Raw genomic sequence first — 27,698 nt, forward strand, 5'->3', positions numbered from 1 at the left:
TTCTTGAAGCAGCTTTCAATTTTTTGCAACTAACAAATGTATTCATGTGTAACTTTAAATTAATATGTGGGTTATGCAGTAACTTTGTGTTTGGGAGATAGTAATGAAATGTAGTTTGTTTTTTCTTAATTGTACTATATCTCTTGAAAAAAATATATTAAACTTGAATAATCTGCTAAATGGAATGTATTGATATTGAGCCAACGAGGCTAGTGTTTGCCACAGGGCACGTGAAATTTTCACCACCCCTTCATGGAGCAGCAAGGCCACCCCGCACAGTGCCAAGGGAGACAGAACATTGAACAGAGAGTCTGAGGGCTCCTCCATTTTCTCTGCCTGGGGATGGAGGCTCGCTGCCACCCTTTTTAGTAATTCTTGATGGGCCTGGTAGTCCTCTTGCAGGATGGAATGGGGTGGAGCCCTAATGAGCTCCTCCGGACAGGGCGAGGAGGCTGGTGCGGTGCTTTGGATGTCGGCCAGCACCGGAGGATCCACCACCTGGTCGGACTCTGGGCACGGCCCCGAGGAAGCGGGTCCCGTCAACTCTTTCCTCGGTGATCTAGGGATGGAGGCCAAAGGTGCTTCCAACGCCCTGGCCATCGAGCAAGCCCCCGCCGGGTACCACTGGGCCAGCTATGATGCACGGTGCCACTGCACTTGCTGTGGCACCGATGGGGCCGGTTGATCAGGCTGGCTCGGTTGGCCTGTACATAGGCGACTGCGAGTGGAGGTCAGGCTGGCGTATGACATGCTGCTGCCTCTGGACCGGGAGTGGCAGCAGTGCCGGGATCTACGTCAACCATGGGATCGCGACCTCAAGGTGGGAGAATGGCACCAACCGTAGGGGCTGCTCCATGAGCTGTCTCGATGGGCGGACCCATGACGGTGAGGAGCCGGTGATCGCTGCCCGGAGCTACGGTGCCTTGGCAGAGACTTTTTGAGCGGGATTCCAAGCAGGAACGACGTCAATGGTCATGCTGCGACCAACTGCGGTACCACCTTCAAGACGAGGACCGTTGGTGAGGTCCGCCACAGTCCCATCTGTGCTCGCTCCGTGAAGACGAGTGGTGCCGGGAGTCCTGATCGGATGGCACCCATCCAGACAGTCTAGCTGGCGTCTAGGGCGATCCACGTGGATTGAGCCCTGAAGGGTCACTGGGCGGTGAGCAGTGTCGGGAACGTTCCCTTGACCGAGACTGGTACCGGGACGGTGGTGACCGCGGCGATCCTAGCGGCGGCTTGCCTCTGGAGCGTGGGGTCGACATCGGCGGTGCTCCTGGCACCGGCATGGACATGATGTCCTTAGCCGCCTGGAGGGCTTTGGGTGTAGATGGCATCTGGACATCCGGAAAGGCCTGCTCCGAAGGGGCTGGGCTACTCTGCTCTGCGTGAGTCAGTGGCCTAGGGCCCGATGGGGACTGAGGACTACTCGACATGGGCCTAGCCTCTGTCCCAGACTGCCCTTGGTGCTGTTGCAAAGAGGGAGTCTTTCCGGTTCTCTTGACATGCTCTATGGAAGGGGAGCGGTGCCAACTAGTTGAAGGTACCGGAGGGGCACCGCATACTGACACCGTGGTTCCGGGTACTGGATCGGAGCGGTGTGCCGGGGTCGGGGCCAGTGCCGACTCCATCAGGATGGCCTGGAGTCTAATGTCCCTTTCTTTTTTAGTCTGGGGCTTGAATGACTTGCAGATCTTGCACCTTTCGCTGATATGGGTTTCTCCCAAGCAGTGCAGACAGTCTGTGTGTGGGTCACTCCTTGGCATACAGCACCTACAGGAGCCGCATGACTTAAATCCTGGGGCACGGGGCATGCCCCCGCCCCTGAAAACTAAACTGACTACAAATGCTACTAAACGAACAGTTCTGGGGATAAGTTGCAGCAAGGCTGGAGCTAAGCAGTTCCGACGGACCTTCACGGCAAGACGGAACAGAGGGTGGGGGGAGCATGCAGCTCCCCATATACCATGCCAGGCAGGCGCCACTCCAGGTTCACAGGGGGCGCTCCCCCCCCTATGGATACTGCTAGGGGAAAAACTTCTGGCACCGGTGCATGGGGCGAGCACACACACCTACTGTGGAATACACATGAGCAATCACTTGAAGAAGAACCTTAGAGAAGTGGGTCCTAAGTTCTGTGGGACTGGGATATTTGATCGAATTCTGTTTTGTCTCTTCTCACTCATCCCTTTTCAGGGACCAATTTCATGCAGCTGTGCACCTCCAGGAAGTTTGGGCTCTGTGTGCTATAGATGAAGGACCTCTACAGTTTCAAGGGTGGGTTTTTATTTCTGCTACTTTCTGATCCCCAAGCCCAAGGGAGGGCTGAGACCCATACTGGACATTTATTCTTGCAACACATTCATCAAGCGAGAGTCTATGTGGTTACTGAAGCATTGATCCTCCCCTCCCTCAATCACAAGGTTGGTTTGTTGTCCTTGATTTTTCAAGATGCATACTTCCATGTGGTGGTGCCCCAGCCACAGGAAATTCCTCAGTTTTGTCATAGCAGACTGCCATTATTAGGATGCAGTTCTCCTCTGGCCACTCAGCAGCTCCTCACGTGCTCACTAAATGTGTGGCAGTGGTGGCAGCCTGTTTAAGGAAGAATGGGATCCATGTTTTTCCTTACCTCGAAGATTGGCTTGTTCGGGGATTATCTGAGAACCAGGTTAGTTGCCATGTCAAGTTCATCATCCACTTTTTCAATCAACCTGTTCCTTCTCCTTGATTTGTTTTGATAGAATGGTATATGCAGTTGCTGATTGTATGAAGCCTGCTTGCTGGAGGGATTCTAATTTTAATGTGTGGGTCACCACTTGCTTACACAGACAAAAGATATAGTTAGTGCTGAAGGCCACTTAGAAAAGTGGAGTAATTAAACAAGTTGTAGTTGACATGTATAAATTCACTTTAATTGGCTTTCCTGCTAACTCTTTCATCAACATAAATTAGCTGTCTCAGGGCTGTTGAATTATTTTTTTTGCACAGAATGTTGGATACGGTACTAAACATTTTATTTTTTACAACCCTTAATGGTTCATGCTGAAATGTGTCCATAAATAGCCACTGTTGCCTTTTTTTTTGTTTTTTTAAAAGGAGGCCAGGAGGTTGTGATGGGCCAGGGAACTAAGTAGCCAGCCCCTTCAGAGTGGCTCACCTTTTGTGGAACTGAACACTTTAAAACTATCTCTGGCCTCTTTACTACTAAAGAAATTTGCATAGCGTGGGAGAGCAAAGAGCTTAGCTATAAAGGCAGCATTGCTTGTATATAGAATGTCTTTTTTTGGTTAGACTTCAGCAGTAGAGATGAGGCGGCTTGAGCAAGGCTGGATAGTAATAGAACTGAACTGGCTGATGACCCAAATTACCTAGGCAACTGAGAAGTGAATTAAACCAATTTAAGATTTGTAGAAAAGGCCTTTAATTGACATTATTTACAACTTCAGCACAAAAAAAAGTCTAGTTTAAATACAAGACCCTGGATTTTCACCTTTACCAATTGCTTAAAAATGTTTGCATCATTTTAGTAATTCTCTATCCAAAAAAGGGCTTCATTCCATTTATAAGTTATGGTGCCTGAACTGAAACATCCATGTAATAACTTAATAGTCTATGGAAAGCAGGCAATGTAAATGCTTCACAAATTTACCACAGGTAATGTGTAGCTAGTGCACACTAAAAGGCCTCATTTGAAATCCAGGCTATCTTCCCTTTAGCTAAATCTTGGGCATCTGAAAAGCATAAACGCCAAAGTGGAGGGCAAATGCAGAGGTGACTTTGCTATGATGGCCTGTTCTAACTTGACATCAGCTGTAGCATTTTGTGAGAATTGCAAGTTAACTGTACTATAGTTCCACTAGAAACATTGGCCCTGTAGCTTACGATGCCTGCCAGAGCGCTAGGTAAATATAAGGAGGAAAGTAAAGCAGCAGTTACAGGAGAGTATCTGTATTTGTCTGAAGAGTAGCTAGGGAAGGTCCCTGTTCAAGATGCTTTCCCCAGACTATTATTTCTGAAACATGGATCATGATATGTTATTGTTATTCCCTATCTAGCTCTTCTGGGGTTTGACTTTTCTAACGCTTCCATTGTGGTTATAGAAAAACAAGCTTGGCTATGGCATTAAAAGCTCCAAGTGTTTGCAAAGACTTGTATAGAAGTTACCCTAATCTCAGATGCACTGTTGGTATAGCTGCAACCCACTGATACTGGTCTGTGCTGTTACACAGCACCCATCAATCAATATGTTCCTTCAGAATTGATCCTAACAAGCAGAGGACCACGGTGAATTCTGTAGTTAGTTTGACAAAACTCTTTCATGCTCTTGGAATTAGTTAGTTTTACAGCCTGTCTTTTACAAAACAGTTGCATATAAGTAATGTTTTCTTAAAGGGTATTTTTGCTACCCACCCCCCCCCGTCTTTCCCCTCCCACTGAAATCTCAATGTCCTTTAATTCTACTCATTGCCTCAGTAATCTGACAATATCTGGGGAGACAAGTCTGTATAGAGCATTCCACTTCCAAGTTTGCTCCTAGCCTTATTTTCTGGTTTCCTCTCAGTTCCCCTTGAGTAGCTCCCTTAAATAAAAGGTTAACCGTCTCCCTTTACCATTTTCTTAATGGAATATAATTCTTGACAACTGGTGCTATCACACGGTTTCTCAGATTTGCCTGTCCCTGATGTAGGTGCTAAAGGTTCATTTCCAAATGGCAGATAGTGCTTTAATTGCCTTACACCTGCTAAACTGAGTACAAGTGTTCAGCACAGGTGAATAAGGAAGGTGCACCTGTATGCTCTCCAGGGGCCAGCACACACCTTTACCATTAGTGAGTAGAAATTAGTAAACCACCTTTCCATGCTAGGACTAGATTCTGCTACTCTTGCTCATGCTGAATACTGCCGGACCAGCGTAGCACTCATGTAAACATACAGACAGCCCTTTTCTCATCATTTATTATTTCATTAGTAGCATGTTATTTCCTTGCAAAGAAACAGAGGGGAGCAAAGGTAGGAGTAGTGGTCAAACATCTAGTGTACTTCCACAGGAGTCTATCAGTGACTATACATATAGTACACAGACAATTGGAATGTTTACCAGCAGGTTGCCTGCACGGTCCCTTCCAAAGTTATAGACAGTCATTGTCCATGTGCCTTTTAACTGGATAGCAAGTCATTTAGCATTAGACTGCATTGAACAGAACAGAACCAGTTAAATCTGAACGCAGAGGAGAGGATGCATTGAAAGAAAACATGAGCTGCTAGAATAATTTTCATAAGTGTATCATTATTAGTATCACAGGCACTGATAAGGAGCCCATCATATCTGTGTGCATTTGCATGGTTGAGATTAAAAACAAGCATGTTCATCAAAATAGCACCTAATCCATAACATTCTCCACCCCACATCTCTCCACCCTTCTTACTTAACAATAATGGCCAAGGATTGAGGAATTTAGCCAGCAGGCTTATACCAGGAGATTACAGAACCTGCAGCTAGTTGTAAATCACATGAAAGAGATGCAGCATAAGAGTTGTCTACAGCATCTTTACCATCCGAATTTTAGTGGTGTAATTATACTGCTAAAGTTATCCCAGGATAATTTCTCCTGGGGACACTATTCCCTCTGAATTAGCGTAGTAGTATAATTATACTGCGGTAGTTCTGCTGGTAAATTTTACCATGTAGACAAGTCTTTATTTTAAGTGTTAGAAATTATTTGAAACATAAATTATACCTATAAACTTTTTTCTTGTTGTCTTCATACATCATCACATACTTTTAAAAAAATACTCTGTACCTGAACTGTCACTTTACTTTTCAGTTGAATTAGAAAAAGGGAAATAATTTAGACTAAAGATTTTTTTTTGCAAGTGGTAAGGTATTGCCTGACGTCTTGTATTCCCCCCAGATCATACTAGTATTTTTTAAACACAAAAATAAAATGTGGCCTTGCCTCACTTAGTACAACTCTGTATTCAAAGCAGATTTATCTTGTATCAGAATTAGATTGCTGTAGGGGGAAAAAAATCAAGGGGAAAAAAAAATCTCACAACTCCAAGTTAGCATTTGTGTCCATCCAGGTATCTTTGTTTTGCTCTAAGACCAGCAGTTTGCCGACTCCCTCTGATAATGTACCATTGTCTTCATCATCACTAAATGTAACCCAGTGACTGAAATCTTTTGGGCTGGGAAGTTTCAGATCTCTCGGAGTGTGTGTTGGGCTAGTTGTTGCTGGTGTGGAAAAAAGAAAGGAAACATCTGTGTCCAGGTCCAGGAGATTGGCGCTCTCTGTTAGTGAATTGGTGTCTAACAGCTGTGGCTGCTGGATGTCTAGGGTAGGAGGGCCTTGAAGGTCAGTAATAAAGTCCACAGCAGTTGGTGTCAAGTGCTTAGTGTCACTGCTGTCTGGGCTGGCAGCGGATGTGGGAGCTGAAAGATCAGAGTCTCTGTGAGTAACGGGGAGGATGTCAGAGTCCTGTACTGGAGGGCTGTACTCAGAAGGACTATTATTGTTGTTGGAATTGAATGTTAAGCCACTAAGAAGCAGACTGTTACTGCTCTGAAGCACCTGCTGGTGAAGAGCAGCAGGAGCAGACTTCTTCCTTCGTGGTGGAACCTTTGGAGCAAAAGAGTTCTGCAGAGGCAGCGCACTTTCCTCTGAAGTGCCTGGGCTGGGAGGCAGCCTGTCACTGCTGCTGCTTCTCTCAGGTGCTTTCCCAGGCGTCGTCGTTCTCGGCTTAGGAACGGGGGCGATCCTAGTGGGACTGGTAATGGCTTTGGTTTCAAGGCAGGACTCGGACAATCCAATGTGAAAGCGGACAGGCTGCTGGTCAAGCTGCTCTTCCGGACACACAGACTGAGAGAGGGGAACAAAAGAAATACGAGTTCAGAGTGGCATTTTAGATTCACACTTGGTCGCAGCACTAGCTCTGCCCATCCAGATGGGAAAACACTTACACAATAGGTGGGATAAAGAGGATGGGAGTAGTGCTGAGTGCATTATTGAAAGAAGTTGGTGGAATTACTAAGAGAGAGAGACGAGGAAGTGGAAAGTGAAGGCATGAGAGTAACAGCTTTAAAGCAGCCCGGCTCTTCACTCCCTGTGTTAAAAACACAGCTCTGTGTGACCATTTTCTTTTCCACATTAGAATTATGCATTGGGGCCAAACGTCCAGTCAGCACAATTCTGAGGAGTTCTTTTACTGTTACATTTTCCTGCTTCTGTAATAATACTGAAATGATAACAGACAGCAGGTTTAAAACAAATAAAAGGAAGTTCTTCTTCACGCAGCGCACAGTCAACTTGTGGAACTCCTTACCTGAGGAGGTTGTGAAGGCTAGTAGGACTCTAACAGTGTTAAAAAGAGAACTGGATAAATTCATGGTGGTTAAATCCATTAATGGCTATTAGCCAGGATGGGTAAGGAATGGTGTCCTTTGACTCTGTTTGTCAGAGGATGGAGATGGATGGCAGGAGAGAGATCACTTGATCATTGCCTGTTAGGTTCACTCCCTCTTGGGCACTTGGCATTGGCCACTGTCGGTAGACAGATACTGGGCTAGATGGACCTTCGGTCTGACCCGGTACGGCCGTTCTTATGATAAGGGATGACGGGTTGCATTAATGGGGCATTAGCCTTGGGTGCCTTGTGATACATGAGGCTAAAGGACAATTAGCTTCAGCTACCCCAAGAAGTGCATTTGTGTCTTACTAAGGCCAGAGTTTGAATCATAATATGGAATTTTGCATTCTTCCTTAATGCCTTATATTCTGCTTAAAAAAACCTTCTCTAAGCAGAAAGGGTTAAATCAGGAAAAAATGTGAAATTGCATTTGTTTTTAAAGGTGTTGGCACGTTACTAGGGCCACAGCGGTCACCATCCCTGCCATTATAAAGTCCTGGCCATATGGATTCCTTCCTCCCTCCCTGTTCAGGGAAGGAAAAGGTCATTCCTGTTGGATTTTTGCCCATTATGCTTAAACTGCATGGCCAGGATCACGAACCAGGCACACTTGCCCGAGCAGCCCATAGATTAATGTATTTTGGGCCCAGGTTAAATTAGTGCTAGCTAATTAGCTGGATGTAACTATTATTCCCGATCTCCTATTCTCAATATTTCTGAGTGAAACCACATCAACTCCTGACTAGTCTCACTTTAGTATAATAGGGTGCCAACCCAGTCTTTTTATGTAATCAGAAAATGCATCTTACATTGAATACAGGGCAATCCCCCTTTCATTTATGTCTAGAGATCTATGTTGTTAAATCTCCTGTACTTGACTAAATGCTTTCTCTCTCTCTTTTTTTTTTTTTGAGGGGGGAAGGGGGAAGAAGTGGAAAGGTTTTTGAGGTACTGAGCTCACTTCTAATCTCACTTCCAGATAGGGGGAAAACATCACTTTAGGACTTGTCTACATTGTACATTAGTCTGCACCAGAATGGTGTAAATTTTAATGCACAGTAGGTTGTTGTGCAGTAACTGGCCCATATGGACTCTGCTGGTGCACACTAGATGCTCCCCAGTGTGTGTGAATGTGGTCGCATTTCAAACAGTACTATGTCAGTACTCACTAGGGAACTTTTATTGTGTGCTAGCTAGGTCACACAGGCCAATTAGTGTAAAAATGCTAAGGTGCACTAGAATCTACACCCCTCTAGTGCAGACTAATACTCTGAGTCTGCTGTGGACAAACTAGTATAGGAAGTTTCATATCATATACTGTTAAATAACAGCAGCCTTTCTATTTTGAGATCTTTCAGGAGTACATGGATGATGCTCTTTATAATATACTTGTGATAAGTATGTCTGTGAAGGAGTGGGGCTGTTTGAAGAACCACAAAGGAAAGGTAGAGAAGTAAACCAAACGGCCTCAGGGCATATAGTAAGTGCCCTTTCAGAGTGAGGCAGGATGGAGACCCTAAAGACCAACCTTAAGAGAAGAGCTGTCTAGCAAAGGCTGTCACAGAGGAAGAATATGAAGGGGCCTGTCTATGGTACTTATATAGCCTCCATTACGGTACTGAACTATATCAGCACCACAATCTTTAATGTATTTAGCCTCACAACACTGCTGTGAGGTAGGCAAGCACTACTATCTCCATTTGACAGATGGGGAACTGAGGCTATGCGACTTGCCCAAGGTCACACACAGTCTGTGGCAGAGTTCTAGCCAGACACTTGGCTCTAACCATTGGGCTCCTGTTTTACTATTTATTGGTTGTGGCAGGACATTGCTCCTGTGAGTTTTTAGATGTGTTAATAAGTGCTGTTTAAATGGAGTAGTGTAGTTGGCACCAAGAGCCCTGGTGACTCTATTGAACCAACTTTGTGATTCATAAATTCATTATTTTTGGTTCAAAGCCTGACCTGCAGATTCTCGGTTCGGAAGGGATAATTGTTAGCAGATACGAACAAAACTGGTTGGATGGACTTCGGGGATTTTGTTTTTTTTCCTCTAAAAAAGGAACAAATGTTGTCCCAAGTAAATATTTAAAAAAAAAAAAATCTAAAAAACAATTTCCAATCAACTTTGACTTCAGTTTGAACTAAGGGCTTTGGAGGGAGGTAAGAACAATTAAAATGGGATTTCTGCATTTGCCCAAGAGGCTAATTCTCAGCATTTTAGCAGACTATTTCCTTCTGATTTTACTGAAGGAAACCTACACTGTGGTGATGTAGTGTGATCAGTAGAGCAACAATGCAGAAAGAAACAGGTTGAGAGTAGTCATCAAACCAGATCCAAAATTCACAATGAATCATCTCAAGTTTAGGTTGCATAAGAGACAAGTCAGGGAGGAGATGCAGATTTGGCGAGACAATATCTGGAATTTTGTGTTCAGTTCTAGACAATTCAGAAAGGTGTAGCCAAGCTAGGAGTTCAGAGAAGGGCAAAAAACACTAGGAGGATGGACCATCACAGAGGGAAGTTAAAGAGCTGAATGCCAATAGCTAAGTTTAGTGATAACTTTGTCTAAATGGGGGATAATGATTTCCTCTACTTGATGTTCATTTACTGTGCATACAGGCCCCAGTGGCTGCCATATGCAATGACACTTCCAGGACAGAAGAGCTCAAACAGATGCTTGAGGCAGATGACAGAATTTCATGTGAATTGTTTAACCACTTGCCCCCTCTGCTAAAACACACTATGCAAAGTTAATAGCTGGATGTGTTCTGCTGTGGCTATCTTACATTTTCTGATTTGACTCCAGTTCTTTGCAGGGGCACTGGCTTCTTTACGGTCGGAACTTTGGGTGGAGGGCGATGGGGCACGAGCATTGGTCCTGGTTGTGACCCCTGAAATGATGCCGACTTTGTGATGCTGGGAAGGGAGTCAGGCTGAGTGAATGTTTGGGTTCTTACTGGAGCAGGATTCAGAGCATCCTCTTGTGTTCCTGAAATGCAAAAACAACCATTCTTTGAATCTGTCTGAAGCGTCCTCAAAAATCTGTTTCCTTCGTGGTCTTGTTTTCCAAAATGCTTTTGCCCATTACCTTACAGGGACAGTGTTCAGTCTGAAGATGAAGGTTTTGGAAATAAATACAGAATGTCACCAAAAATGTATCATTAGAATTTCTTTAATTTTATGAAAACTAGTCATTGCATATTCGTTATACTCCTTGCCAGCAGTACTTCTAATCCAACCCAGCAGCATTATGCTAGTGTGTGACCTAGTTGATAGGTCAATGGTGGGGACTCAGGAGAGATGGGTTAAATTCCAGACTCGACCACTGGCCAGTTGGATGATCTTGGCATGCCACTTTAACCTCTCTGTGCCTTAGTTTCCCCATATGTAAAATAGGGATAATGATACAGATCTCCTTTGTAAAGCACTTTGGGTTCTATGGATAAAATGTGCTGTAGAAGAGCTAGTTGTTACTAGAGCATGAGAATCCTAAAATGAAACTGACCAGCCTAGTTTTCTTAGCTAAGCCACCTGAAATATAAAAAGTAAACAGTAATAAACTAGTGCAAAGTAAACTTCATTTCACCCATTCTTTCTCCTTTAATGTGCAAATGTGCGCTGAAGAGCAAATATAAAAATGGCATTGTGGTATTCCAGGGTTATTCTCTCTTAATGATTCCAGATTACATTTGCTCAGTTTTACAAATAAAAAGACTTTTTTTTTTCCTAATTGCCAGCCCTATAAATTCAGGCTGGGATGTGAGAGTAAAGCTGAATTGTTTCTGGTTTATGCTTCATCAACAATAAAGACTCTGCACTTGCAATTTAGTTAACAATTCTGTTGCTGATGTGTGAGCCTGATTAGAATCCAGCTCACTCTACTGTTGCTGTGTAGCTCTGCCCTGCTAGCTGGTGGTTAAGTCCATAAATCGCTATTAGCCAGGATGGGTAAAGAATGGTGTCCCTAGTCTCTGTTCGTCAGAGGATGGAGATGGATGGCAGGAGAGAGATCACTTGATCGTTGCCTGTTAGGTTCACTCCCTCTGGGGCACCTGGCATTGGCCACTGTCGGTAGACAGATACTGGGCTAGATGGACATTTGGTCTGACCCGGTACGGCCATTCTTATGTTGTTATGGGGAAGTGAACACTGTTGTTACTGAAGCAAGCAGCTACCCCTCTGGAGTCACAGGGGGAACAGATCTATTGAGAAGGACGGTGACATCTGTCTTTCTCAAAGTACAGCTGGGTACCATAATCGATGATTTCTGAGTAACAGGAACTGCAAGGACATATTTTAAAATAGGACTTAATTTCATGGGGTCCTTTTAAAAGACAGAAATTAAGTAATCTTGAAACAAAAAGGCTAATGGTATCCAAGCTGACAGAAAACATTCAAAGAAAAATCTTGCAGGACCCCACAAGGCAGTATTAAGTTTAATATGAGAGTTTTAAAGGAAATACATGTCTTCTTTAGGTTATGGTCAGGGAGGATGAAATGAACCTACATTTTCTTATTTGGAGATTTTAAAACTCCATTGGAAAGCTCTGCTTACCTCCTTTTGCTTCCATCAGACATCTAATAGCTTCCTCCGCTTCCTGAGCTGTGGTGGTTTTGATCTGCTTGACGTTATAAGGCTTACTTATTCCAGTCCTGGCTTTAGGCTTACAACAATAAAAGGGGGGAAAGAGTAGGTGAGTGAGCAGAGTAGGAAAAGAGTAGGTAAATGAAATTAACGGGCAGCAGGTTTAAAACAAATAAAAGGAAGTTCTTCTTCATGTAGTGCACAGTCAACTTGTGGAACTCCTTACCTGAGGAGGTTTTAAAGGCTAGGACTCTAACAGCGTTTAAAAGAGAACTGGATAAATTCATGGTGGTTAAGTCCATAAATGGCTATTAGCCAGGATGGGTAAGGAATGGTGTCCCTAGCCTCTGTTTGTCAGAGGATGGAGATGGATGGCAGGAGAGAGATCACTTGATCATTGCCTGTTGGGTTCACTCCCTTTGGGGCACCTGGCATTGGCCACTGTTGGTAGACAGATACTGGGCTAGATGGACCTTCGGTCTGACCCGGTACGGCTGTTCTTATGTTCTTATGAAGTAATTCTGAAGGAAAATGCTTTTTCTTTGCAACCCTTTAACCTGTAGGCTGTACAGGTGTAATCACTTCCAGTAAGTCATGCACCTGTCTCCACAGAACTGCACTGGCTGCCATTTCACAATCTACTAATATTTCAAAATGGCTTTATTTTAATTTTTCTTGGGCAGCTGTTAGATCTTTGCTACTGGCTGTAGCTGCCACGATTGATCTCATTATCTGTCTCTTGTCTGATGGGGGGAGAGGGAAATATTTTCACAGCATTTGTGTGTAAATTTACTTTCCATAAAAACTGGCCCCCCAGTCACAGCCCTGAGCCAAGTCTGAAGGTACGGCACAGGGAATAGCACTGCAAAGATCCCCACAGGGTCCCACTGATGTGCCTCCTCTTGACTAGGAAGGGCGTCCTCTGTATGAGGAAGGAGAGTCTAATCCTCAGGTCTATTCAGCCCTGGGTCTCTCCATTGAGGGTGCAAGCTATGGTCGTGGTGGTCTCTCATGTGCACTTCATGTATACACTGGGCACTGGAAAGAGACCATAAAAGCAGTGGCTGACATAGGATCACAGCACAGCATCATTGCGCTCGAATGTGGGATATACTTTGCTTTAGTGCTAATGCTAACAACATACCTCTGTTGTCTTGGTTTTGCCACGTTTGCGCTGCCTCCTCCACCCTTCAACCCCCTCAATCTTAGGTCAGGCCTACACCAAAAAGTTGGGTTGACCCAGCTTCCTCGCTCAGGGGTGTGAAATACCCACAGCTCTGAGTGGCACAGTTAAGCTGACCTAACTCCTAGTGTAGACAGTGCTACGTCAATGGAGCCCCTCCTGTCTCTGCAGAGAGTGGCTACACTGAAGCACTACAGTGGTGCAGCTGTGCCACTGTAGCAGTTCAAATGTAGACATAGCTTTAGGGCAGGTCTACACTGCCGCTTAAGTCAATCGAACTTATGCCACTCAGGAGTATGAAAAAGACACCCCCCCCCCGCCCCCCACAAGTGATGCAAGTTACAGCGACTTGAGCGCTGTCCACACCATGCTATGTTGGCAGGAGACGCTCTGGCCAACACAGCTTCCGCCTCTCGCGGAGGTGGAGTAATTATGCTGATGGGAGAGCGCTCTCTCATTGGGAGAGCGCGTCTTCACCAGACGTGGTACAGGGGCGCTGAGGTAGCACTTCCAGTGTAGACCTGCCCTTAGTATCAAATGATTGCAGGCCTGCTGGTCCTATAGCCAAATACTAGAGCATGGTTGTTTCAACTCTGTAGTTCCAGCTTACTCCTGTGCAGAATCCCTGCTTGTAAGGCTTGGGAGCTTTATGCAGACAATACTTCCTCTGGAAATGGAGGAAGGACACCAGGAGCTATGGCGTGGCCACTCTATAGGCTGATTTAGATGGATCCTGGGGCCTGTCTAGAGCAGTCCTCTTCAACCTTTCTAATACCAGTGACCAGCTGGCTGCCTTCCTAAACTGTGTCAGGGAGATCTCCGGGACCGGCACCAGTCCATGGACCAGTCGTTGAGAAACACTGGTCTATAGGATGCTGAATATTGGTATTTGGCATTGAAAAAGAGCCCCTGGCAGAGAGCTAAAGTAACTAAATCTAGAATGTAGCAGGCAGGCAAAGCTGACAAGTTTAAAGGGGAAATTGGTTAAATAGCTGTAGTTTATTCATTTTCAAGTTGTGAGGTGGCCATTATTTATTAAAGTAAGTCTGCCTGTGTCTATATATACCTAGGCAAGTGTATATAACACATACTCTGCTCTGATTATGCCCAACAGTTACTGATGCTGGGTAATTACAGGGTGAATGTATCCTTACTGCTTTGCTCAGCACTCCTGACTTAAAATCACATCAGCTGGTTGATGAGTTCAGACTCTAATTAGCACCCGGTCCCCTTTTTAGTGAATTGTGTGGTGCAATGGTGCTGAGGGACTCACTGGTTGCTGAGGCGCCCCTGGGAGAAGCTTTGCCGTTTGCAGGATGGAGCACAGGGTGTGGCCACCTGAGGAGAGGGAACCATCGGATGGAGATTTTTTGACAGATATTCCAGCTGCAAAGGGAATAAGAATGAGTTTTCAAATGCAAGAGCCTGTGCAGTGTTTGTTAATCATCATCATCATCATAATCTCAACTTGGGCATTAATACTGCAGCCCAGCTATGACTATTTCAAGGGCAATATTGTTAACTATTCATTTCTGATCAAAGCACATAAGAATGGAAGGAGACTGCTGAAGACCTGAATGTATTCCTAAAAGAGATGCTCTAGAGTGCAACTAGAAATTATGTGCTGCATGAAAGTCTAATGCCTGTGATTTATGCAGGAATTCAGACCAGAAGATCATAATGGCCCCTTCTCATCTTAGAGTCTATGAGTGAATCTGAACAATCTGACATGACTGGCCTCTCATTTTGGCATCTAAGTGAGTAGAGCTTTGAACACCATCACTTCCCCCTCAGAAATCTATGCCATGGCTGAGGTCAAACTACCCATCAAATGAAGAAAAACAGCTCTTATCCTCAGCTCTATGTGAGGTAACTGTCTAATGGGAAGGGACAAAAATCAGACCAACAAATATTCTGTTTAAGCTTTTAAAGGGAATATTGCATCAAAAATTAAATCGAACAAACAAAAAACTGTAAGAAAATGCTTTGAGTATTAAAAAGAAAAGACTCAATGAGAATAAACACTGGTGTCTGTTATTGTACCAAAGTACCAGTTATTTGCAAATTCTCCCCCTTTGCTGTTGGGTGTATGTGAAACACACACGAACCATTATAACTCCACTAAAGTGAAGAAAGGACTTTCATTTCTAGAGTATCTTTCATCCCAAACTATTTCAAAGAAGCACTTCACCCATCACTGAACTGCAGCCACCGCTAGAGTGAGACACAGCAGTTGTTTAATACCACAAGAGTTTAGGGAAAGAAGTGCTTGACTGAAACAGTAGGTGATTGGGCTTTAAACAGGCGGAGGTATTTACCTGTTCATTATTACTGGAAACAACAGGGTGGCAATGGAGTCCAGCTGACATGGGAAAACTTTTAAAAAGAAACTGCAATCTTACCTGGAGGGGGAGGTCTCTGGGGTGGCTGAGGCGGGCGAGGCCTGTCAGGAACAGACAGAGATCTGCTTGGAGACCGATGGCGAAGCCCCCCACCTACTTCCAGCTCCTGCTTTAATTCAGCTAGGTCAGCATCATCTAGGGGGAGATTTCAGGGAAAAAACAAACAGAAGAGTTTTGCATTTGAGAATTATGACAGAGATGGATCAAGACTGGAGTGTCACGAGACACACACCTGTGATTTGAAAACAAGAGCTGGTTAACTGAGGCTTTGTCTATACTGCACTTTCATCAGTAAAACTTTTGTCGTGTCCGAGGTGAAAAAAACACGCCCCCAAATGACAAAAGTTTTACTGATGAAAAGCGCTGGTGTGGACAGTGCTTTGTTAGCGGGAGAGCTCTCCTGCCAACAAAGCTATCACCTCTCAGTGGGGGTGGATTTATTTTGTTGGCGAGAGAGCTCTCTCCTGCTGATAAAGAGCAGCTACATGGTGCACCTTTTAGCGGCACGGCTGTAACGGCACAGATGTGTCGCTAAAAGGTGCGCAGGGTAGACATAGCCTGAGAGATTTCTAGGTGTGACCACAGTATATGGCTGATAGCTTTTTAAGAAATGGCTCAAGTTTAGTGCCCCATTCACATCCCTCTCCCACTTTAACATGTACTATCACTCTCTCACTTTAGGCATTTCTAAGCACTCTTCTGTTATTTTCCAGTAAGATGTCGTCTGCCATTGCAATTGAAAATAGATAGTTTTTATTTATAGATTGGAAGAGGAAAACAAGGTGAGAGTGGATGAGGTCTACTAGTTCTAATATCTAGAAGAACATGGTGACCAGACACAATCAGTTCAGTTCATTAACTACAGATAATACTTCCTTTGTTTCATAAATCATTACTCTTAAAATGTGGTCTGATAAACTTTTTTTTCTTATGTATGCAACACATTTAAGGTAGTTTTATTTAATAAAAAAAATTAAAATGCTGGTTTTGTGCACATCTTGGGCAGAATGTACAACTGTTTTAACAACACACAACATTACTACACATCAGTTTAGGTAAAGAAGTGAAGAGTACTGCATCTAGTTGGAAATGGTAGCAAGAGATGGGTAATTACAAGCTGCCTAACTAAAGCTAAGTTGGAACAGGTCAGGATACTGCAGTTAACGATGCTAGTGTAAAAAAATCATGTTATCATTAGGTATCCAGGACCTCAACTTTACAGCTCACTGGAAAGTTGCTATCTCTCCCAGCATCATGCCATGCTGGGCATTGTTTCGGTAATGATTATAAGAAAAAGAGAGCTGGCTATTGAACCACTGACTGCTGCTCTGAGGTGTTCCATGGAAACCTCCCTTCCAACTTCTGGCCCACTCTGACTGTGCTTAGCTGCTAAAGCCAGACCAGCTTGCAACCCACAATGATATGACTGCAGGTGAGTCTAGCTTTTGATGTAATTGAGACTGATGTAACTCTTTTCACAGCTTCACATTCTCTTTGCATAATAATATTACAACAAAATATCTGAGTGAAAAAAAATACACATAATTTATGACACAGACAGTTGATCACTTAAACAAACCAAACAGACTTGGAGCATGGTTAAAGGTAAGATTTTTTCACAGATATCTTTAATAAAAGTCAGGGACAGGTCACGGGCTTCCGTGAATTTTTCTTTGTTGCAAATGACCTGTCCCTGAGCTGCGGAGGCTTGGCTAGGAGCTCCAGGAGCCCACACCACCCATGGTGGCTCAGAGCTCCAGGGTCCCTCTCCCCTGCATCTCTGAGCTGTAGGGCCCCACCGCCAGAGGCATGGAGCTGGCCAGAAGCTGTGGGGCAGAGGTAGGCAACCTATGGCACGTGTGCCAAAGGTGGCAAGCAAACATATTTTCATTGGCACTCACACTGCCCGGGTCCTGGCCACTGATCCGGGGAGGCTCTGCATTTTAATTTAATTTTAAATGAAGCTTCTTAAACATCTAAAAAAAACCTTATTTACTTTACATACAACAATAGTTTAGTTATATATTATAGACTTATAGAAAGAGAGCTTCTAAAAATGTTAAAATGTATTACTGGCACGTGAAACCTTAAATCAGAGTAAATAAATGAAGTCTCGGCACACCACTTCTGAAAGGTTGCTGACCCCTGCTGTGGGGTTTCCCCCTCACCCGTGCCTGCTCGGAGCCCCACAGTTCCACGGCAGGGTGGAACTGTGGGGAGCTGCGGGGTCCCCCACCGCCCGCAGTGGCCGGTAGCTCCGGGGGTCTCCCACCGCCTTGGAACTCAGGGGTCCCCACTGCCTTACGTGGCGGGGGTAACCTGCAGCTTCTGTCTGCCCCTGCCAGTGGCAGGACCCTGCAGCTCCCAGCTGCCTGCGGGCTAAAGTCACAGATTCCGTGACCTTGAGAAAATCGTAGCATTAAGCATGGTTGCCTGCTAAGGTAACTTGCCATTTGCTGAGATAACAATACAATGTTACCTCAGTATCTGCAGTATTCCTTAGGCAATCCCAATACTAAGGAGAGGGAACACTGTGGATAATGAGATTAACATTGTACAATAATTTTAAGCAACTGGCAAGTTTTTCAAAGTGACCTTGTTTAAGTCAGAGGATGCGCAAACCTCAATATTGCCAAAAATAAGTAAAATCAGAGCACAGAGGGGTAAAGCAAACTTTTAGTCTTAGTGGGAACAGGAACTTGTTTGAAGTAATTCACTGGCAAGTTTCCAGAGATTTCAGATTCCACTGCCTACAATGCCTATGGTTTTAAAGCCTGAACCAAAGTTCATTGAAGTCAATGGGAGTCTTTCAATTGACTTCATGGACGAGGCGTCACTGACAAGAACATAAAGTAAGAACAACGCTGTATTGTGTGCACTGGTGCTACGTGATGCGAGACAGCTAAGGAGAAGTTACTGCTATTTCTTATGATTTATAATATGTATACACATGCACCTCTCTTAGGCACAACTACCTTGCCCTGAACAGAACAGAGTAAAGGCAGGGTTAAGCTTAATTACTTGTTTATTTTTTGTATGGCAGTAGCATTCGGAGGTTCCAGTCATGGATCCTGGGCCCCTCTGTGCTAGGTACTCTATGAACCAGAATAAAAATCTGGTCCCTGTCTTGCAAAGTTTATAATCTACGTATAAGCCAAGAGAGAACATGTGAACACAACAAACAGCCAAGAGAAGCATAAGGAAACAAGCTTTAAGGTCTTGCTTTAAAGAAGCCGTGTAACTTACCTTTATATGGACGTGGCTTTCCTCCAGTAAGCAGTGGAGATTTGCTTGAAGTTACTGTGGGTACAACCATAAAATATTCAGGACTCTCAGGTAAGCCTTCTGTCATCTCTGCTACTGGGTGCTGAGGCAGCATGTCATCCAAATAATCATCCTCATCATCTAGTATATCACCTGAAACAAAATATTTGAAAACGCAGACATTGTCAAAAAACACATGTTCTCTTCTCACTCCCATTTTCTATACAGGTTATTTTATTAGGCAATTTTTTTGTTGATTCCATGTATTTTTATTATTGCTTTTCTGTGTATATAGATCAGGGCTTCTCAAACTTTTTTTGCTGGGCCTCCCTTTGAAAATATTTCAGGCTGTGATGCCCCTCTCCCCCGCAAAAAAGTGATAGCAAATTACTGTACATACTCATGGTATCGCCACCCTTATGTCTACGCTGCTGCTGGCAGTGGTGCTGCCTTCAGAGCTGGGTGGCTGGAGAGTGGCAGCTGCTGTCTGGGTGGCCAGCTCTGAAGGCAGTGCTGCCGCCAGCAGCAGTACAGAAGTAAGGGTGGCATTGTATGGTACTATCACCCTTACTTCCGTGCTGCTGCTAGTGGTGGTGCTGTCTTCAGGGCCAGATTTAGGCCGATTCCCCCAAATCGGGCCCCGCGCCTGAGGGCCCCACGCCCTAAAGAAGAGCATCTAACTTAGGCGCCTTTTTAATTTTTTTACTCACCTGGCGGCGGTCCGGATCTTCGGTGGCAGCGGGTCCTTCAGTGCCGCGGAAGACCCAGAGCGAGTGAAGGACCCGCTGCCGAAGTGCTGCCGAAGACCCGGACCACTGCTGGGTATTCGAATTGGGCCCCGCGCTTCCTAAAGCTGGCCCTGGCTGTCTTCAGAACTGGGTGGCCAGAGAGTGGCAGCTACTGTATCCCCCGCAACTCGCTTTTCCCCCAGCTACACTGTTGTGATCTCACGACCCCCTTACAATAGCCTTGCGACCCCCTTACGGGTCGGGACCCCAGTTTGAGAAACACTGATATAGATAATTTTAATGTAGTATGACTGTGATAGCATATTTTTTTAGTACTGAGCAGGTGCAGATAGTGGATAATCAATGGGGCTCTGCATGAGAACTCGGGTTTACGAACCTGTTTCTAAGAATTGTTTTATTACAAACTAAGATAGTGATCACATACAGATATCTACCCTCTCCCCACAAGCAAAGTGAACAAAGCAAATTCTCATAGTTCAGCCCAGAGTTGTGCTACTAACCTTCTGATTCATAGTCCAAACTTGAAAAATCAAAGTTTTCCTCCAACAGACAGGAGTTCCCTGTGGGTGACATGGGTGTAATGCTCTCCCGTTTTCGAGCAATTTCCTCCTGAAAGCCCTTCAGCCAATCCTTAGTCTTAGGCCGGATATTCACTGCTCTGCCCTTGACCTAGAGTCATGAAAGAATTGTTTTCCCTTTGTTAAGAAAATGAGAATAGTGCCCCAACACGCTGAGTAAATGCAGATGTTCCATCTCACAAGTGCTTCATAAATCTGGATGGCATTAGATTCATTTCAGAAGTTCAATGACAAGGAAATACTCTTCCTAGTACCATCAGGGAAAAAAAAACCCCAGAATTAATCCTTTGGATGTAACAATACTCCAGGTATTGACCAAACAACTCTGCTGCTCTTATTGGGCTTGTTTATGTTGTGGCTTTCTTCAAAGTTTTCATACTGAAATTAGCCTTGTAGTTCTTGATTACTCAATGCTGCATTCAACAGTCATTTGCTATTGGAGAGAAATGGTAAAATGTCACAGCAATTATGCTGTATAATTTTTAAAATGATGATCATAATAATTAGGGGTGGTATTTTCAAAAGTGACTTAAGAGCATATGGGGTATGTACTTGTAAATCACTTAGGCCAGTGGCTCTCAACCTTATACTGTACCCCTTTCAGGGGTCTGATTTGTCTTGCATACCCCAAGTTTCACCTCACTTAAAACTACTTGCTTATAAAATCAGACATAAAAATACAAGTGTCACAGCATGCTATTATTGAAAAATTGCGTACTTTCTAATTTTTACCATATACTTCAATTGGAATATAAATATTGTACTTACATTTTAGTGTATAAGATATAGAGCAGTACACATACCCTTGGCTGAGAACCACTGACTTAGGCATTTTGAAAAGTCCCACCAGTGCTCTAGCAGCCTGATACCTAACCATAAAGCAGGCCCCAAATTGCCTCCCCAAACAAACAAACATACATGACTGTGGATCCATGTGAGAAATTAAAGCAGAGAAGAACCTTAGCTGCTGATACATTTAGCATTACAGTACATGTTGGCACTGTTACATTATGTTCCAGTTCCAGAGCTCTGTTTATAAGCTCCTGAAGAAGCAATCCCTGCCTTCCTTATATGGGCAGGCCTTAGAAGTGATCATTGTGGTTATTCAGCTTCTTTGAAAAATCAGGCCATAGATTTAGGTGCCTAGATATGGACTTGGGTATCTAACCTAAGCCACCCATTTTTGAAAAGTTTGGTGTGAATTCACTAAAATAAACCGGAGATGGTTTTACCTTGATACCATCCATATCCAGAACACTGAGAGCTGACCTGCTGTCTGCAAATGTTACCATCATCTGGCCTCGATTGATCCTAGTAAGAACAGAAAGAGGAGACAACTGTACAGTTTGCTGTCCCTAAGGAAACCATACGACTAAATGGTTACTATAGTAATCCTGCATTTTTTCATTTAGCTCTTTCGATAGCACAATTTTTTACAAGTGTTTTTGTGACAGATGGGACCAAGTATCCCAGCACTGGCTCCCCCTCACCACCCGTCCTCCCTCATGTGGCCCCACCAAAGTGGACGCTACTGGGGCTGTCCTCAAAGCAACAGTTCATCCCTCTGAGGCGAGGTTAAGAAAATGTCACACACCTTCCTTCATCCACAGTATTTCCCCCATCCCAGTGTAACACAGCTCTCCCCTTCCATGTACCAGCTTCATTTGCTCTGTGTGAACTCTGCACTAAAGCTGCCTCTCAGAGGGCACACAACCTCCTCAAAGGCTACTACTCGGGCCTATGGCAAGCTGCAAAGGGGAGTGAAAAAAGCAAAGCACACTCCTCTCAGCAGCCATGCAATGCTCCAGACCTTCACAAAGCATGTGGTGGTGGGATCCCAGGGCTGCTCTTGAACCCATATCCCCTACTCAGTAGTGTGCAGGGCTAGACAGAGCCAAGCTGACAGTATTTAGCAAAACAATCTCCTGTAATAAGTATGTCAAATGCATCGTAATTGATTTGTTGGTCTTGCTGTCAAGTCACAACTACTGCCACAAAGAAGTTAGATTCCAGCAGGAAGCAGCAGGGATAGAAGCATTTTGTGGCCAGGCACAACTTAAGATGTATGCCCCAGCTGAACAGTGTAACTCCACTCCCATTTCAGTGGCACAGTCAGATCTGCTAGCCCTTTCCCCACTTTGGATAAGTACTTTTCATCCTGTTATTTTCTTCCACTCATGGTAATGTAAATCAGAGACTGCCCAGCTGTGCTAGTTTTCTTCAACACAGAAGTCCCATAGCTACCAGGAGGCCCAAAATAACTCAACTGGAAGGAAACAAAACTGCTCCAACAGGGTATAGAATCAAACATCTTCTCTCACTCAGTAGGTCCAGGAATGACAAAAAAGCCTGAGCCCTCAAGGTTAGGCTAGAGGCTCTAAAATCCAAAAGGGATGGAGTCACCCAGGAGATCCAAGTGGGTGTGAAAGATTGCCAAGGAAGGCAGATTTTCTCAGTCACAGGAATGGGAGGCACAGATTAGATGTACTGCAAATTAAGGCAACACCCAATGCTGAGCCTGAGCAAGGTGAAGAGCTGACCCTAGGGAGGCAGACTGAGGGCAAAGCCTCTGACCTGGAGCACTGCATACCCTTCTCCCTCACATAGCCAAGGAACCTGTTGGGATATTTCTTTAGTAGGATGGAGAGAAATGAAACATAAATGCTGATCATTTCTAAATCATTAATGCAATCCGAATGTAATACATTACAGTCTAAAACGGTTATTCCTATTCCGCACAGTTAATGTATTTTAATTTTGATTTAAAGAAAAATAGATTGCACATGTCAAGGAATCAACATTTACCTGACAAGAACAATGGTGCCATAATTCTCAAATATTTGCATAAGCTCAGTCCGCAAGTCCTCGGGAAATTCGTTTGTCTCTTCAGGGGTTGGTGACTGGAGATTTACCATTACGGTGGCATCCAATGGTCCCTGGAAGGATGACACTTCCTGGAAAACGCTCTCACGGGCAGCCACGTCAACTTCCTGGACTTCCACTTCTACAATAGCTAACACGGGCCTAGATTTTATACACACACAGACATTGCTTTCATGTTATCTAAAATCACCCTCAAATAACAGGACATACAAAAGATTGGTTGTCTGAAAGCGAGAATCTATTTTTAGCTGTTGTATTTCTGCAGCACCTTTCATCCCGGGATCTCAAAGCACTTTGCAAATATTTTAATTAAGCTTAACAATACCCCTTTGAAGTAAATAACTGTAATACCCATTTTACACATAGGGTATGTCTACATGGCAGCTGGGAACATGCTTCCCTGCTCAGGTAGACAGACGTGTTAGTTCTGCTCGAGCTAATATGCTAAAAAATACTAGTGTAGCTGGGGTAGCAGCTTGGGCTAACCACCCAAATACATACCCATGGGGTCTGACTGGGTTTGTACTCAGGTGGCTAGCCCGAGCTGCCATCTGTGCTAACCCCAGCTACGTTGCTATTTTTCATGCATTAGTTTGGGCAGAGCTAGCGCATGCCTATCTACCGAAGCTGAGAAGCATGCTCCCAGCGGCAGTGTAGACATACCGCGCGGGAAAGAAGTTGAGTAGTGGGCCCAAGGCCACATAATGAGTAAGCAGCACAGCGGGCAACAGAACCCCGGAGTCCTGACTCCTAATTTATTACTCTGTCTACTCCCTCATATAGGGTCTCACAGATTTACCACCACTACATTTATCACCACTATCTTTTAGCTAATATACTGTAATAACAAACATAATAACAACACTAATATAGTACTTAGCACTTCCATAGGACCTTCCATCCCAAGATCTCAGAGTGCTTTACTTATATTAATAAATTGTTTCCCAACATCTCTATGAAATAGGGAAGTGTTGTTATTTCCCAAGAGGCATAGTGAGGTTAAGTGGTTTGCCCAAAGTCACACAGGATGTCCAAGACAAAGCAGTTTTTCTTCTTGGCTTCCAGTTCTTTTGCCCTAGGCCCAGGACTAACAGTGAGAGGACAATGTACCCTTAAGTATGCAACGTGTTTGTGTAGTACAGACGCATCAATGATATTCTAAATAGTTATGAATCGTCTCTTATATGTTAGCTGTGTGTGTCAACTCTACATAAATAGGGGCAAGCTGTCAAAAGGGCTGAGGCTCGGCCTCTGTAGATGCAATCTGCACCCTCAAGATTGTACTTGCAAATGCACTGAGGGCACTCATTGGACACTTGAATATCTAACTACCTGTCACTGCTACCTGCTACCTCCACTACAGCTGGTTCTGTAATACGCACTACCAGAATTAACAAAAAGACTGAAGGTTGAGATGAAGGAAAGATGGAAATTAAAACAACCTTCTATAGGAAGTGTTAACTATTTCTGAAAACATTGTTGATTAGTACATTGCTGTATGTTAAAAGAGATACGCTGGAGTCTCTTTTTATAGCACATCCTGGAAAATCCAACCTACTGAGTGTAACTAAAAAGCGTCGTTAAAACATGGTTAGTGTAGTGGTGGTTGATGTAATTGGGAGCCAAGGTAAAAGAAGCCTGGCTTCAAATGCTGCATTTGATAATGATTGTGGCAATGACACTGTTAGCTGCAGGAGCCAGTAGTGTCAGTGCGAATGGGCTTGTGCCTTGACATAAAAAAGTGGTTTGTTTGTGAGAAGCATGTTCTTTCATTGCTGCAGAAAGGTGAAACAGTCCTCTAGAGTAACAATACTGTGAAAAGCACAGGGTTAACTTTTGTGATTCACTGAACACTGCTGTGAGAAACAAAACAACAGCATTTCCATAGAGCAGCCAGGATAATTACAGAAGTGATGTTGAAAACAGACAAGCTTTTTCAGATACATTTTTCAAAGCACTCAGCATTCATTTCAGAACAAATGAAACAATAACAGTGAGCAACGGAAGTTAATGTATATAATTTTTCTTTAGGGAGAAGATCTATCATCAATGTGGCTGTCTCAATTTTTGGTTTTGTTCTCTTCCCCTTTCTCCATTTCTCAGGAAAGTGGGGAAGATGTGTTTGCATCTCAGGGAAGCTCATTAACAGTCACACACACCCCAGCTCTACACACACAATTTATACCGCTAAGGCAACACATCTCAGCTGCTTTCGTTCTAGCAGAAGACTAGGTGGTAGCCTGTCATTGCTGCACCTTTGATTGCTTGAGCTGCCAGAAATGAATGAGGAGAGGCATCAAATCATCCAGGCCTTGCCTCTTCAGCTTGTCCAGCCCTTGCTGAGCTCATAGTGCAGAGGAAAATTAATACAAGCCCCCGGGCATTGCCACCCTTTGGTTTAGAACCATGATGGGTTTAAATGTCAAAGTGCTGAACAGAGAATAAGTATGTCGGGTCCGTTAACAATCATTCTTGGCCCTTCCATTGAATATATACTTCAGTGAGCCTCAATGTAATCAGAGAAAGATCATCTAAGCTAGGACATTACCTGTGATCAGATGCCTGCAGCTCCGCTCTTCCATAATACATCAGGGCACCAGGAGTCCAAGTGTGTTTGACTTTAGTTTCAGCACTCAGATCGCTATCTAGGAGATTGATCTCTCCAGCTATACAGCACAAAAGAGCATTAAAGTTCATAGACTCGTAACAATAATTAACATTATTTTAGCAATCTGCATTTCACAGAACTGTGGTTTTCACCAAAACACATTGTTCCTGAAGCACTCCATCTAAAGGATGGCTTATATCCCTCTAGACCTTGAATCTCCTGATAGAAAACAAAATGTAAAAAGAAGTGCAATCGATAGCACAGATCACTAGAACAAGACAAAACGCAAACCAATAACTTTTCAGAGACGTATATAATTTAGCATCACACACTGTCACGTTAAAGAATAGCGTTTTCCTCCAGCCTGAAAAAGCCTATATTTTGAAATAACCACATGCAGTTAAGAGAACAGAAAGAGGAAATCGTGTACTGCTATAGCTCCTCTGCTTTCCACATGTTTTTTCTGGCTGACAGAAAGTGTTCAAATCTGGGATAAGAGTGTAGTATAGATTGTTGCTTCCTTACCAGCTAGTGCCTGCTCTGGACTCCCACTTTATGCTAGGGGAGGCACTGTGCTGCCCTTGGAAGCATGAAGAAATGGACGGAAGAATTGCTAAGCCTGGGGAGAAGGGTTATTTCTCATCTCCAGAGCTCAAGATGAGTTACTGTCGGACACTATCACTTCTCCTGGCTGCCTCATACTAGCTATACCATCTCTTCCTTTTGATCTAGGAACCGAATTGTAAACAACCTGGAAGGAATGTCTCCCCATCTCTGCAAACAGTTCTCTGGCCCACACACCCATTATTCTCCACTCTCTAGAACAGAAATGGAAGTTGGACTATTGGGCAGATAAGCGGTAGAGAGAGAGAGAGGAAGCTTTGCCACCAAATAGAAGGGGTAGTGGAGTTTATAGGTGGTGAATGGAACCAGAAGGATTGGGTGGGGCTCAAAGGCAGAAAATGGGGAGGAGGAGAAGATGGATCTCCTAGCTGTGTTACCACTTGGGCTAGCTCTGGAAGGTCTGTAAGTACAGAAGAAAGATGTTTCACTTATTTGCTACTTTCTTCCAACATATGGTGGGCTCTTGCAGCCCTGCTAGATCATCCTATCGACAGTGTCTGCTCAGCCAGCTGAAGTCCTCTCTGGGGCCACTTGAAAGAACTGAGGGAGAAAGGGAAATTATTGAAATAGCTGGGGATATTTTTTTAGCTGAAAAGATGCAATGGAATTACTGGATAGTCTGGAACAATCATAAAGCAGTTGCGAAATATGAGGAGAGTTATTCAACTTCTGCATGCATTTAGAACAATGGCAGATCTGCTACAAACATGAAAAAATGACAAAGTTTATAGAAACGTGAAAAAAACGGAAAGAGTGAGAGGTAGATTCTTAAGGGAGGATTTTCAGGCTAACTGTGGTCTACAAGGTGGAAGGGAAAAAAATTTGGGTCAATTATTGAGCAGCCAGAAATGGAGAGAGGGTGCCTCTGCTAACTGTGAGAAGTGGGGCGAGGGGATACCAGCACTTTTATCCTCCCATCCAAGTGTTGTTTTCTTCTTGGCTATTCAGCTTGGATATTTCGATTATCTACCGAAACACAAACCCCTCTATACCTGTGTGTAGGACTCTACTGGCTTAGAAGAACTGCAGCCCTACCAATATTTGAGCTTATTTCTCACACAAACTGAAGTTCACATATTGTTATCCCCTGCATCTCATCCCTTCTACGGTTTTATTGCTTCTTAAGCTCATGCCTCTCTTTACTGGTCATGATCCTCTTCTTACTACACCATCAGATTTTAAAATAAATATGAGATGATTTATGTTACATTGACATCCACACTGGTTACCCTCACTTTCCTTCACGGTATTTATACTAAGGCAGTCCACGGGATGACCCTTATATCTTAAGATGTAAATTCACGTTTGCATGCATGAATCAGATAATTTCTCATGTAACTCTTCACTTTGCATGTGTAAGTGCAGTTTTTGCACACACTAATGGATGACAAGCAGATTTAGAGGCTGGT

At 44.0% G+C, this 27,698-nt stretch overlaps 1 protein-coding gene across 1 annotated transcript in view; it reads right to left on the reverse strand.

The window, feature by feature from the left end:
- Positions 1-4,436: 4,436 nt before the first annotated feature.
- Positions 4,437-27,698, reverse strand: part of SYNJ2 (synaptojanin 2) — an 89,818-nt gene continuing 66,556 nt past the window's right edge. Inside the window, exons 18-27 of the mRNA XM_039529548.1 lie at positions 25,606-25,723; positions 22,980-23,198; positions 21,407-21,485; positions 20,097-20,265; positions 18,830-19,000; positions 15,584-15,718; positions 14,455-14,567; positions 11,969-12,077; positions 10,200-10,402; positions 4,437-6,862 (exon numbers count right to left, since the gene is read on the reverse strand). Coding sequence (XP_039385482.1) covers positions 6,053-6,862; positions 10,200-10,402; positions 11,969-12,077; positions 14,455-14,567; positions 15,584-15,718; positions 18,830-19,000; positions 20,097-20,265; positions 21,407-21,485; positions 22,980-23,198; positions 25,606-25,723 — 2,126 coding nt within the window. The 3' untranslated portion in view covers positions 4,437-6,052. The remainder of the gene's footprint in view (positions 6,863-10,199; positions 10,403-11,968; positions 12,078-14,454; positions 14,568-15,583; positions 15,719-18,829; positions 19,001-20,096; positions 20,266-21,406; positions 21,486-22,979; positions 23,199-25,605; positions 25,724-27,698) is intronic.

The sequence above is a fragment of the Mauremys reevesii genome, linkage group 3 (assembly GCF_016161935.1).
Source record: "Mauremys reevesii isolate NIE-2019 linkage group 3, ASM1616193v1, whole genome shotgun sequence".
NCBI classification, from domain to species: domain Eukaryota; kingdom Metazoa; phylum Chordata; order Testudines; family Geoemydidae; genus Mauremys; species Mauremys reevesii.